The sequence below is a fragment of the Enhydra lutris genome, unplaced genomic scaffold (assembly GCF_002288905.1).
Source record: "Enhydra lutris kenyoni isolate GAN:26980312 unplaced genomic scaffold, ASM228890v2 scaffoldscaffold1, whole genome shotgun sequence".
Classification (NCBI taxonomy): Eukaryota; Metazoa; Chordata; class Mammalia; order Carnivora; family Mustelidae; genus Enhydra; species Enhydra lutris.
In genome coordinates, this window is record NW_019154085.1 from 12753472 (window position 1) to 12767549 (window position 14078).

Consider the following 14078-nt stretch of genomic DNA (forward strand, 5'->3'; position numbering starts at 1 on the left):
AACTAGGGCCAAGTGCCTCTTCTGTTATAACCTAGAAAATGATAAGGGTACACTGAGCAAGCCAAAAATCTCAGCTAAAACAGCAGGAGGAGGCTGCCTGTTTTTAGGCTTTTAGGGAAAGAAACGACCTCAGCTCTGCCATTTTAAACTTTGTGTCCTTTCACGAACTATTGATCTTCTGTGACTCAATAATCCTGACATCACCAGACTGAGGTCCATATTGTTGCTTACCCTTCGCCCCTCCCCGTTTTACAGAGGAGGAAACGAGAGGTTCATAACTCAGCCAAATTCACCAAAGAGAGGGTGGTGGTGCCTGAATGTGTGGCCAGGTTCGTCTGTGGGTCTCAAGTCCAGCACATCACAGATCTCACCACCCCACTCGACAGATGAGGAAACTGAGGTCAGGAGAGAGGAAGTGAATGACCCAGGGTCATAGAGCTGGTTGTGCACAACAAGTCTTAATTAGAAAAAGGGGGTTTAACCAAATGATATAAAGCCCAGCTCTCCATGAGCTAAAGCCACTCGCTCCTCATAAACCAGATACCACAGAGAGCACCCAGCGTGGGACTTTCAGCTAAGCATTGTCCTTTGTTTATGCCCTACAGGCGAGGCCCATGTAGAAGGGCAGGAACATTTCTACATGGAGACGCAAACTATCCTGGCTATCCCAAAACAGGAAGATAAAGAAATGGTGCTATACCTTGGAACACAGTTTCCAAGCCATGTGCAGGTAACAGGATATTTTTGAAAAATGAGACTCCAGACTTGCGGTGCTGTAAGGCCCTGCAACCAGGCATTGTGCTCCAGCGGACTTTGGATTCCTTCCGCTCCTGTGACTCAAACTCTCTGTATATTTGACATAAGCTACAGTCCAGAATGAAGAAAACAGGGCAAATATTTCCCTAAAAGGGCTGACTTTTCAAAGAGATACGAAAATTTTGTTACCTTTCAAAACATGAGCAAGATTTATCTTACCCTTATAACAACTGATAGTGTAAAAGCTAATGTCAGGGAGGTCAGAGCCTTAGTATTATATTTAAATTTCCTTTTGTGGTTCCTTCGTGTCACTTCTCTGTCTTAATGTTTGCATGTATTGGTGATGCAAGTTTAAAGCAATTGCATTTCCAGTGCAGCAGCAGGTGATTTCCAGTCCTGTTCCAGTGGTTGAGATATAAGACATTGCTGCACCCAGGCAAGTAGAGGAAATCCTCTGACATTCCCCTCTTCTGAGATGTAGAGATGTTGGTTCTAGAATAGTGTCTGGCACAGGGGGATACTTAAACAGTTATACTGGCAGGAGGATTAATGACAAGTGTTACTGAGGGGAAAAGCTGAGGGCTTCCTGGTAGAGCAGAGTGAGTTGGTACCTTGGGGTCTTGCAGGGGTGGATAGGCTCAGTGGGAAGAGGAAGCTGTTGTTCAAGGCAAAATGAAAGTCTGAGGGGACTGATGTTGAGTGTGTCTGTGGCCTCCACAGTTGCAAGTTTTGAAGTGGACAACAGAGGAATGAGAAGTCATGGTTTTGTCCCTAAAAAAACTATGTGATCTCCCACAGGTTGCCAGGCACCAGTATCTTTTTCTATAAATTGAGGGAGGTGATAAATATCACTTCTGAGCTCTTTTAGCAGAGCATGCAGCTCTGGGCTCCAAATGGATAAAATGTAGTCCCGGGTCACCATTGCTTTCTATCATCAATATCTTCTAAGATACAATTAGTAACTTCATGAGGCATTTCCCAGGAGTAACAGGGTACAGAGTACTCACAGCCCAGAACCTGGGGCAGTATCTAAAGCAGGCCCAATAAAGAATTTGAATAGATAAAGTCTATGAATGACTAATAAGCACATGAAAAGATGCTCACAGCATTGTCACTAGGGAAATGCACATCAAAACCACAGTGAGAAATCCACTCCACGTTGACTAGAATGGTGTAATCAGAAGATGAAGATGTGGTAAATTGAAACCTTCATACGTTGCTGATGGTGTGACAAATGGCACAGCCTGGAAAATAGCATGGCAGTTTCTAAGGATATTAAATATAGTGACTGCATAACCTAACAATTCCACAGTTAGGTATCTACCCGAGAGAATTGAAATTATCTGCCCATACAAAAATTTATACATGAGTGTTCATAGCAACATTGTTTACAATAGCCAAAAGTGTAAACAATCCAAATGCCCAGCAATTGATGAATGGGGAAACAGAATATGGCATATCAATACAGTGGAATAATGCTCAGCCATGAAAAGGAATGAAGTACCGTCACACGCTACAACTGAACAACATGCTTTCAACAACCTTGAAAACATTACGCCCAATCACAAATTCTTTCTTTGGGGAAAGAAGCCAATCACAAAAGACCACGTATTGTAGGTTTACGTTTATATGAAATGTTTCAAACAGGTAAATCTAGGGAGACAGAAAGTAGATGAGGAGTTGCCTAGTGCTGGGGGGCTGGAGGAAGGTAAGGAGGGACTGCTCAGTAGATCCAGGGTTTCCTTGGGGACGCTTAAATATTCTAAAATTAGATTATGGTGATGGCTGCACAACTCTAAAGATTCTAAGTCCACAGAACTAAGTATGTTCTCAGTAAATGTTTACGGCGTTTCTTCACCTAGGCAGAGGGGAAGTATGCAGATGAGGGAATAAAATACCAAATTGCACTTAAATGTGGCTTCTGGGACTTACCTCTTGCAGGAATTTGTGGCTGCAGCATTAAACGTCCCAAGGAATAGAATTGCCTGCCACATAAAAAGAATCGGAGGAGGGTTTGGAGGAAAAGTGACCAAGCCTGCTCTGCTAGGAGCCATCAGTGCCGTGGCCGCCAACAAGTAAGAGTCGCAGTAGCCGCCAATAATGCCAGCGTTCCCGACGGTGCAGAGACCATCGTGCCCTCCCAGCCCTGCACCCCAGCTTCCATCCCGCGGGTCCCAGCCCTTCATCTCCAAAGGTGGGGTTAGCGTGTGGGTGAAGGAACACTGGACCTGAGCCAGAGATCTCTGTTCTAGCCCTACTCTTGAACTGCCCGTCACTCACAAGGTCACCTTGACAAGCCACCTCAGTTTCATCACCCATAAACTGGGGAAAATAATATCTACCTGTCTTGTAAGATTATTGTGTAAAATAGATGTAATCACTGTGTGTCTTGACTCAGGCGTAACCATGTATTACTTCCTTATTGACTTTAACTCTTTAAAATGTTTATGTTTTAAGTTATTAAAATAAATCAAGCTGAGGTTGTCTGAGCGGAAGGAGGGTCAAAACCCTAACCATATGAGGGATTTGTTTTGTATGAAATAACCCAGGCTCCGCTGCTCCTGGGAATGTTCACTTTGCCTCTGCATCTTCCAGATGGAATCACCAGGCACAGGAATAGCCATGACTTTTGTGAATGTTACAACTACTAAACCTCTAAACTTTCAAGACAAACTTAACTTATCCTAGGCTACTACTGCAAAAAGAACAACTGTGAACACCTTAGCTCATTGGCACTTTCTAAGAATAGAAAAGGCTATCTTATACGTATGGGTGTGCAGGCACTGGGGACATTCCTTCAGAAGCCAGAGGAGTCCCCGATGGATATTTTAGGAACAAGCAGCCTGGATGAAAAGGAGCCTGACAGAGCTAAAGAGAGCGTTGGTTCTCAACCTTTCCAGCCTCAATATCCCCCGTGGCAGTCAGTTTAATGCCCTTTTAATATCCCAAAATAAATTAATAGGAATATAACCTATTTATATACATAATTGCAAAATAATCATACAATGCCTTAATTTTTTTAAATTTAAACTTTATTTTTTCAGTGTTCCAGAATTCACTGTTTATGCACCACACCCAGTGCTCCATGCAATACATGCTCTCCCTAATATCCACCACCAGGCTCACCTGGCACCCCACTCCCCTCCCCCCCAAAACCCTCAGTTTGTTTCTCAGAGTCCACTGTCTCTCATGGTTTGTCTCCCCCTCCAATTTCCCCCAACTCCCTTCTCCTCTCCTTCTCTCAGTGTCCTCCACATTATTCCTTATGCTCCACAAGAAAGTGAAACCATATGATAATTGACCCTCTCTGCTTGACTTATTTCACTCAGCAAAATCTCCAGTCCCACCCATGTTGATACAAAAGTTGGGTATTCATCCTTTCTGATGGACTTATAATGCCTTAATGTTATAAAAAAATAATAATAATAAATGAAAGTAACTTATAACAAAATAATGTAACATTTTGATAGATAAATTCTCAGACATGACTAAACCAGGATAATAATAGTAATCGTGGGTTTTTTTTTATTTTAATGTCCCCAGAACTTCTGAAATGTTGTTTAAAGCACATGACTTCCTCCACTGAAAACCATTAAGCCTGATTATCTCAAACCCCCTTCCCCATCTCTTTATTTCTACAATTTATCAATCATCCATCATATTGACAGAGTCATTTCCTATAGGACTGGCCGCCCAATCCGGTTTATTCTAGAGCGTGGTGATGACATGCTGATAACTGCTGGCCGCCACCCACTCCTCGGAAAATACAAAGTGAGTGAGATCAAAAATTTTAGGAAACTGCCTAAAACATTGTTTAGTGATGACCAGCCAACCGATAGGAAAGTCAGTTACTAAATTCCAAACCACTGGAGAGGAATATGTGGATGCTGCCTACAACTGACCAGAACTTTCTGTTGGGATCCTAGTCAACTTGGGCATCAGCCTCAGTGTCCCTCTGGTGACTGTCACATCGAACCATATTCATAAGTTAGGTAGACTGACAACTGTGATCACATGTGTTTGTGTACTAAGATGGTTGGATTGAGAAAGTGGTTTTTTTAATATCACTTTGCAGATCGGATTCATGAACAACGGTGTGATCAAAGCTGCAGACGTTGAATATTATATCAATGGTGGATGCACTCCTGACGAGTCTGAGTCGGTAAGAAGTATGCCTTTCCCAGAGGCTACCGGTTGAGCTGTATGTGTCATACTTTATTTGCATGAGTATTTGTCATACAAAGTAGATGAATTCTGTAAAGGGTTCTAGTTAGAGATAAAATTTGGTTCAGTGGTTTTGAATATTTGATAGATGTGAAGTTTTATTTTGCTTTAATTCAGGTAATGGAGTACATTGTGCTGAAATCCGACAACGCATATCATATTCCTAATTTCCGGTGCCGGGGTAGGCCCTGCAAAACAAACTTGCCATCCAACACGGCCTTCCGAGGATATGGCTTCCCCGAGGCTGCAGTGGTAGTGGAAGCTTACATAACCGCTGTGGCGTCTCACTGTGACTTATCCCCCGAAGAGGTAACAAGTCAGAACCCCTAACAGAACAGCACTGGTTCAAATATGTATGGAGAACCTGCATATGGCATTACATCAGCTTCTAAGTAGATTCTGAGAAAGAAAGTACACCATCTGTGTATCAGTTCGCTTTGGATATGTAGTAAGTCAACCACACAGCGTAATGGGCTGAAATAACAGTAAGTATTTCTTCTGGTTCTCAGGTCAGTTGGGTAGCTCTTCTGGCCTGAGCCAGCTCAACGGGAGTTTTATGGTCTAAGACAGCTTCATTTACATGTCTGGTGGTCACAGGGCTGATGAGGGGACATCTCAGCTGAGAAGGGTCATAGCTTCTTCACAGAGTCTCATCCTCCAGCAGGCCAGCCCAAATTAGTCCGCATGATGGTGGTCACAGAGTTCCCAGGAGTGGCAGGAGGGTGGCAAGCCTGCGAGTGTCTGCCTGTACGAATATGTACCAGCCCATGGACCAGAGCAAGTCATATGGCCGATCCCGGAGTCAGGGTGACACCACCTGGAGCATGAATCCAGAGAAGGAAATGACTGCCATTCGTGTAGGCGTTCTACCACAGCTCCAGATTCTGAGGAGCTGATCTGAACAGTTAAGAATAAGGACGTGTTATGTAGGGGAAGAATAATTCCGAGTGGGGAGTATTTTGTCTCACCACTAACACACTGGTGGCAGGGCTCACAGTAGTTGGGACCTGCTCTTTCTCAGGGTTGTGGTGATGTTAACTGAGATAAGACACTTGGCCTACAGCCTAGAGTAGGTGGAGTGCTTACCGGTATTTTCTGTTGTTATTGTGGTTGCTGTTGTTGTGATGTTATACATGTACACTTGTACTCGCATATCTGCAGCCACTTAGATGGTTTCTTTTTGTAGAAAGACTTTCTTCTTATCAGCTATATCACAAAAACCCATGTTCAACTAATGGAATAAGCATATACCCTTAAAATCCATTCTATTGTCTTTCAGGTTAAAGAAATAAACATGTATAAGAGAATTAGCAAAACAACATACAAGCAGACATTTGATCCAGAGCCCTTGCGAAGATGCTGGAAAGAATGCCTGGAGAAATCTTCATTCTCTGCTAGGAAACTGGCTGCGGAGGAATTTAACAAAAAGAGCTACTGGAAGAAGAGGGGGCTTGCCGTGATCCCCGTGAAGTTTACTGTTGGGTTCCCTGTGGGCTACTACAGTCAGGTGAGTTTGAGAGAGATGTCTGTCTGCTCACCAGAGCCCTTTTCCACGTGACTGGCTGGCGGGAAACTGCAGTCTTGTGCGACCAGGGATTGGCCCCCCGGTGGGCAGGAAGAAGAAACCAGGGCAGATTCCTACAGCAGGGAACAAAGTGGGTTTAGGCAAACACAGGACCATAGGTATCAGGGCAGATCGGGTGCAACGCGGTACCAGGGCCTAGAAAACGATCAATGCAGAGTCTAGCTCGCGGGGTCTGACCTCAGGCAGGGCCCCAAATATGAGCATTGGGGTATGGGGTCTAATTTCAAATCCATGAGAGAACTGGGAGAAATAAGAGGATCTCTTTTTCTCTTTCCTAAATTCTCAGTGAGAACAGTGGGGTCATTTGAAGACAGAGCTTTCAAAAACTCACTGAGAACAGTCAGAGCCGCCCCATTCACGCGGGGACTTGGAGTTACTCTGTGAAAGCTCGGTGACTGCTGTGCTTCATTTTCGTTTAACCTTGAGCAGTGTTTCAGGGGCTCTGCTTCTGATTCGGTCTGATTTTTTTGCCTCTATCCCTGTCAACCTCTGAAATGTCTCCTCCACAAAGCCATGCCAGGGTGGGGTAGAGGCCCTGCTCCTGGAATGAACCCTCTCACCAGACTGCCTTCCGGACACACCTTCCTTGGCGTCCACTGACAAGGCAGAAAGCAAAAGGAGAGGGTGACAGGGGAAGGCCGGGAACGCTGCACCTCTTGGAGCAGCTGCTGTCTTTCCCCCAGGGATGCTGCTCAAGTTAGAATAACACACAAAACCCTCTTTAAAGGAAAAAAATTTCTGTGGACTCTCAGTGATCACTTACATTATTTATTTTGTTGTTATGTAGCTGTGAGTAATCCCAAAACAAGGAATAAGCTTCTTATAGCTCTTATGCCTTTATCAAATACAAACAAAATTGGAAATTAAATAAAAATAGTATTACGAATGCCAGTAAGATAATAGTGACATGAACTTACTGTGGTAGAATATGTGGCTTCTTTAAAACTAACTCCTCGCTCACAAAATGATGGTCGTTCCAGCTGCTGCTGCTGTACAAGGCAATTTGAAATCTTTATCCTAAATGTCTACGTAGGGTATGCTGACACAGCGTCCCACCCCTCGTCTCTAACATGCCCATGAGTTAAAGTAGTCCTACTTGGTGGTTGCACAGTCATCAACATAAGATCTAACACGCACTCTGAAAGCCTGTGGCCATACTCGCTGTTACATGGCTACCCGTTACTCTCGTTAGATTGTCACAAAGTGAAAACACGAAGTTTAAAAGTTCTTGTAGAGAACCTGACAGTCCTGAGAATACAGTCTCAGACTCAGGAGACCAGCAGAGCTCAATCAGTTGGTATTTTCAGTGCTTGGTGGTGAGGCACAGGCATGAGCACAGGGGTCAGGGTCCCAAGAGGGCTCCTGCAGGATGCTGAGCACGTGCACCAGCCTGAGAGAGGAATTGGTCTCAAGAAAAATTCCAGCACCTTGCAAACCACCTATCACAGGCCAGCCTCCTCCCTCCTACGGCCTGGTCCCTGGAGCCACTTGCACAGGCTGTGAATTCTCCCGAAGCCGTCAACCCCAAAGAAAGACAACAGCAGCGAGTTTGGCCAATCCTCAGAATCACCTGGGAGCTTAAAAACATGGATGCTTAGGCTCTGCCTCCCAACTTCTTACTGAGTTGGAACTTCCAGAATGAGACCCATACCTTTTCCCTGCCATGGTCCTGAAGGTCAGCAGCATTTGGAAACCATTAAAACATCTCAAGGGTCTTCCAGCTCCTCTAGTATCCAAGGCCATTTGTGCCTGGAAATGTACCCATACAGCTTCTATTTGCTTTAAAATTAATTTCCATGTCCTGGAGAGAAGAAAAATGAACTGTCATGCAAGTTGGGGCCTGGAGTGGCCTCAGAGCAATCCCACAAGGTCCCCAGAAGGCCAAAGGCCAGTAGGAGGGGAGATGAGCCACCATTCCTACATGGACATGGATGGTTTTCCAGTCTGGGGTTTATTGACAGGGGTGGTCTATTGCCTCCTGTAAAGGCTTTCTTCTCCAGGATAACCAGTGAAAGATTGGCTCAATAAAGCAAAACCGTTCATCTGGCGACCTCGGCTAAATTCTCAGCAACGTTGAGGCTCATCATTTTTCCAAAATGATGTAACTGTTTCCCCCAGGCTGCTGCTCTAGTCCACATCTATCTTGATGGCTCCGTCCTGGTGACTCATGGTGGCTGTGAAATGGGACAAGGCCTTCACACCAAAATTATTCAGGTAAGATAAGTGTCTGTCATCTCCACTGTGGCAAAGTATAGCGCCTTGTGGTCAGCTTATTGGTTTTGTTCCTGTCGAGCGGGAGAAATACCATCCCACTACATGTACGGCTCCACTGTAAGACTCGCCTTGGTTTCAGGAATGCAGACTGCAGGGGTGAAGGAAGCAAATGTCAGAGCTGAGGAAATACGTGATATTATTCTTCCTGAACAAAAAGAGTCTGGTCTTCTGAAAAATGTGATTCCAGTTTTCAAAGATAAAATACTTTTCAGCTTTGTGGCACCTGCTCAAGGCAGTGCTATGTCAATTCAGATCTTCAATTAAAAATGGATGTGTTTAGGGCGCCTGGGTGGCTCAGTGGTTAAAGCCTCTGCCTTCAGCTCAGGTCATGATCTCAGGGTCCTGGGATCGAGTCCCGCATCGGGCTCTCTGCTCAGCAGGGAGCCTGCCTCCTCCTCTCTCTCTGCCTGCCTCTCTGCCTACTCGTGATCTGTCTGTCAAATAAATAAATTTAAAAAAAAAAAATGGATGTGTTTAAAAGGATGAGAAATTACGTTCGTAGAATTCGCAATCTACTTAGGAACTCCACATGAATGGCTATTTCAGAAAGAAGTGTTCCTAATACTTTTTAAAGAGCAAGAGATTATTTGTAATGGGAAATTTTTCCTTCTTTTTTTAATATTAAATAAGATACCTGAATCAAATTGTGGGAGCAGGTATTGTGGGAGAGAGTGGGGAAGACAAAGCTTCTCTCCTAATGAGAAGTAGGGAGAAGATACTTTCCTTAAGGAGATAATACTCTTTAGTAGAGTACTTGGAATTAGGAAATTACAAAAATCCACAGGGCCTTCTTTGAACATATCTTGCTTCTTCATAACAAAATCCTTATATCTGCAAAATGTCCCACAAAAGAACCATAATCTACTAAATTATCTGTAAATCACAGGAAGATGAAGGTAAAACAGTAAGACCGGGCCCCAGCCTTGCCTGCTGCATGTGTCCTACCAAAGTAGGTATCCCAGAGTGACCACACTGCCACATGGCTCTTCTGAAAGTGGGATAAAAAGCAAAGCACAGAAAGATTCTTTGGTTGCTTCAAACTCATAATCTCCATATGAAACCCAAGATGCTGCCTTAAATGTTTGTCCCAATAGGACCTGGGGTTTTATACTCAGTTCAAAAAAAGAACTAGAAACTTTTTAATTTGGGGAGGGAGGGGTGCTTAAAGTCAATGGAACAAAGAATATTCTTCTGCTTCGGACAGGTGGCCAGTCGAGAACTGAACATCCCGCAGTCGTACATACACCTGTCCGAAACGAGCACCGTCACAGTGCCCAATGCTAGCTTCACGGCGGCGTCGATGGGAACAGACATCAACGGGAAAGCTGTGCAGGTGACTTTTCCTTCAGTTCTCAGTCACCCAGTGACCGTGCTGGAGGAGATCTCATCCTACCCCTCCTTTTATGGAAGATGAAACTGAGTCCAAGAGAAGTCAAGTGGGTGGTTGCGGATCATTCAGCTCATGATATGCAGAGCCAAGACTCCAAGTCCAGTTTCCTGAGGCTCCCATCTGGTGCTCTTTCTGCTGTCTGGGGCTGTTTTTCATAATTAATGTTCGGTTGCATGTGAAACCTGCAAACTTCAGCAACCTCCCTTTCTGTTAGATGAGAGAATGCCAGCCCGCCGGCTCTCACCCCAGCACACCGGAGAAGAGCAGAGTAATAGCGTTACTAACAGGGCATCCTCATTCCAGGAAGGGCTTGACTTATTTTTTAACCTCTCTAAGGATCAGTTTCCTCTTCTGCAAAACTTCACCCAAATACCACCCATCTCATAGAATCACTGGGTGGCTTGCAGAGATCATGCAACAAAGCCACCACACCTCCTCCCTTCTCCCCACACTCCAACCTCCAGAACACCACTGATTGACCATTGTCACCCACAAAAGGCAAACACCTAGATATAAAGAGAACATTTCAGCCTGTCGAATATGCCCATGTATCATGTGAACCATGGATTCCCAAAGTATGTTCCTTGGAACAGAGGTCCCATGACAGTTTCAGTGGAGAAAATGGATTCTGTAGTCACCAAGTTTGGGAGATGTTATGTACTACATCCCACTCATAGAGGCTTATGCTGCATATTAGTGTGATAAATGCTCTGACAAGTCCTGCAATGTAGAAACCTCTTTAACTTTGTCTCACCAAGTTTTTCCCAAGCTTGCTTAACCATGAAAACATTTTCATTAATAAAACCCCTCCTAATATCTATAGAATCAGCACCCAAGATAAACAGTCTGGGAAATTCTAATTTGGTTAAAACATGTAGGTGACTGAGTCCATTTTTCACCTTTTATCTAAATTCTAGTTGCCTTGCAAGCACAGGTGGCACAAAGATACTCAGTGCATAGCTAGGCATAGTCTCAGGCATTGATAAAGCAGACATACTTTAAAAAAAAAAGGAAACTAAATGCTTTTAGAAACATTTTTATATTTTATAATGAAGAATCATCGTTAAAAAGTCATAAATTTGTATGACTTCTTCATACTTATTTTATTGATCCCACATTGATTTAATGAATATTGACTGAGGGCCTACCACCTGCTAGGTAGTATAAGGTAGTATGAGGTAGTATAAGCAGTAAGTGAATCAGGACAAAGTCCAAAGAGCCTGCTCTCACAGAGCTTACATTCAAGCCGATAACAAATCAATCACTCCTTGAGCCAGGTCGTGAACATAGCAAGGAAAGAAGCTGGGTAGGTTATTTGGGAGCAGAAGGAGCTGGCTTTCTATGCGCGAGAAGCTGCAGCAGGCCTGGGGGACTGGAGCAGAGACTGCAAAGGGGAGCAAGGTAGAACAGGGAAGAAAGATAGAGAAGTGAGATTGGGGTATAAGTGTTTTGTTTTTTAGATTTTATTTTTATTTATTTGATAGAGATCACAAGTAGGCAGAGAGACAGGCAGAGTGAGGGGGGAGGCAGGCTCCCTGCTGAGCAGAGAGCCCGATGTAGGGCTCGATCCCAGGATCCTGGGATCATGACCTGAGCCAAAGGCAGAGGCTTTAACCCACTGAGCCACCCACGTGCCTTAAATGTTTATTCTTGAAGCTGGGTAAGGGAGGCTAGTGTATTATTCCCTCTATTTTTATGTATTTTAGTATTTTCTATAATGCAAAAACTGGAAAATTTTCTATCTGGCACTTAGAGCTTCAATAAAGGGAGGTGACCCTACCAAACAATGTAAGCTGAAAGAATTCTCCGTACAAAGAAAGGAGTTCAGGAGGTCGCAAAAGAGTGAAATTGTTCTCTGCAATGTCTCACTATCTTAAAGGGAAGACTGTCAGACTGCTGAGTGTAAAGCTATGTGTAGGCGTACAAGGTCAGGACATGATTAGGAGAAGAATACATGATATTTGGGCAGGTAGGAATCCTGTGACTTGGGCTGCCTCGAATGTGGCCCTCTTTTGGAAGACCCCCATTTGTAATAAGGTCAGTGACAGCTGAATGAACCAGCAAAGTGATTTATGAAAACAAGGGTCTCTGGGGCACCTGGGTGGCTCAGATGATTAGGCAGCTGGCTCTTTGCTCAGGTCATGATCTCGGGGTCCTGGGATCAAGCCCCATGTCTCAGGGTCCTGGGATCAAGCTCTGCGTCTGGCTCCCAGCTGAGTGGTGAGTCTGCTTCAGGATTCTCTTTCCCTCTGCCCCTCCCCACACTTGCTCACTCATTCTCTTTCTAAAATAAATAAATTTTTTAAAAAAGAAAAGAAAGAAAGAAAACAAGGATCTCCCTAACACATGAGAAGCCAGAAACCATTTCCCAAAGAGGGGATGATAGAAAAGAAAGAGCACAAACTAAGAGAGGGCATCAGAGGTGATCTGAGGTTGAGCTGAGTACGGAAGTGCAGACATGAACAGATTTGTGTTTGAATTAGGGGTAGAAGTCAAGTTGAGGTCCACTGATACCAGGAGTCAACAGGTTTAATCTCAAGGTTCCAAGATTTCACCTCAATCCTTCTTATTTTCATTTCACTGATAATGTTTTAAAGATTTAAAAAGGACATTTTACATCATCGGAAGGACCACTCTGTAAGTGGAGTGTTGCCAGAAGATCTCTTTGCCCACGTTTGGGAGCAAGAAATAGACTTTGTGTGAAGGCAACAACAAACGAGCAGAGATGGACTTCATAGGTAAACACTGTTTTCTTCTTGCCCAGCAAAAAGCCGATGATGTCAAGGTATAAGGCACAGATGAGAATCTCAGGCAATTTATGTAAGAAGAGTGGAGAGAAAATCGCTCTGTGGCAGGCAAGCAGCAGCACACTGAACCCCACCGCACGCGGGGAGCAGCCGAGGTGGCCCCATTCCAAGCAGCACTTTAGCTTCAGAGAAGCAACATCATCAACCAACTAAGTCAACGTTGTTATTGTGGATGGTATTGGTGTGTAGATTGGCTTGTGTGCTTTGTCGTCATATGTTTGCTTGGAGGTACAGAAGAGCTACAACTCTAGGACACTCAACTAACTTTATGTTAGCGTATATTAAAACAAAATTATAATAAAAATAATGGATGTCAGCACCGTAAGATCCACATGAACATTTGTTTCCTTCAAAGGGGTTCCCTACATGACTCAACTTCAAGAAACCCTGCCTAGAGGACTAGCAAGCAGGCTCACAAAACTGACGGATTCCATTTGAATTAATTTGAATATTTAACGTTTTGCTGTTTCCTGTGCCTTTTATTTCTGTCATTTCAAATATTTATTTTTAGAATGCCTGCCAAATTCTTATGGCCCGTCTTCAGCCAATCATCAGGAAAAACCCTAAAGGAAGATGGGAGGACTGGGTGAGTGTTTCCTTCCTTATCCCTGCCAGGAAAAGACAGATACATACATGCAGATGGGCGACGGCCCTTAATGCCTGGGCTGATGGGTGCTGCCTGTTCAAGAAACAAAGCATTAATTAACATTTACTTCTGCTTTTCTGAAAAAGCAAAAGCCATGTCTGGATTCACTGAAACTTGATTTTATTTCAGAGCCTGATTTCTCACAGAGAATGCTCTAAAGTAAAACACACCTTAGGGTTACTGTCCCAGCTCTGTCACTACCAGCTCTGGGAGACAAGGTTCACCCTCAGTGCCTCAGGACCTTGGTTTTCTCTCCAGAGCAACAGAGATGATAGCAGTCCTACTATCAAAGGATGACTCTATTTTTAATAATTATTATTAATGTTACCATTAGTATTCTTATTCCCAGCCCTACCCAGGTTACCCTAGGAGGGAAGCTGACATACTATACTAAGT

At 44.0% G+C, this 14078-nt stretch overlaps 1 protein-coding gene across 2 annotated transcripts in view; it reads left to right on the forward strand.

Moving 5' to 3' along the window:
- The window catches only part of LOC111141059 (aldehyde oxidase 4-like), a 57222-nt gene that overhangs the window by 35332 nt on the left and 7812 nt on the right, over nucleotides 1-14078 (forward strand). Inside the window, exons 21-29 of one of the 2 annotated variants that reach the window (XM_022493391.1) lie at nucleotides 606-730; nucleotides 2698-2831; nucleotides 4440-4527; nucleotides 4832-4918; nucleotides 5098-5289; nucleotides 6260-6487; nucleotides 8684-8779; nucleotides 10044-10172; nucleotides 13548-13622. In XM_022493391.1, the coding sequence (XP_022349099.1) occupies nucleotides 606-730; nucleotides 2698-2831; nucleotides 4440-4527; nucleotides 4832-4918; nucleotides 5098-5289; nucleotides 6260-6487; nucleotides 8684-8779; nucleotides 10044-10172; nucleotides 13548-13622 (1154 nt within the window). Of the gene's footprint in view, nucleotides 1-605; nucleotides 731-2697; nucleotides 2832-4439; nucleotides 4528-4831; nucleotides 4919-5097; nucleotides 5290-6259; nucleotides 6488-8683; nucleotides 8780-10043; nucleotides 10173-13547; nucleotides 13627-14078 lie in introns of both variants that reach the window. The other variant, XM_022493396.1, reaches the window with a different exon arrangement.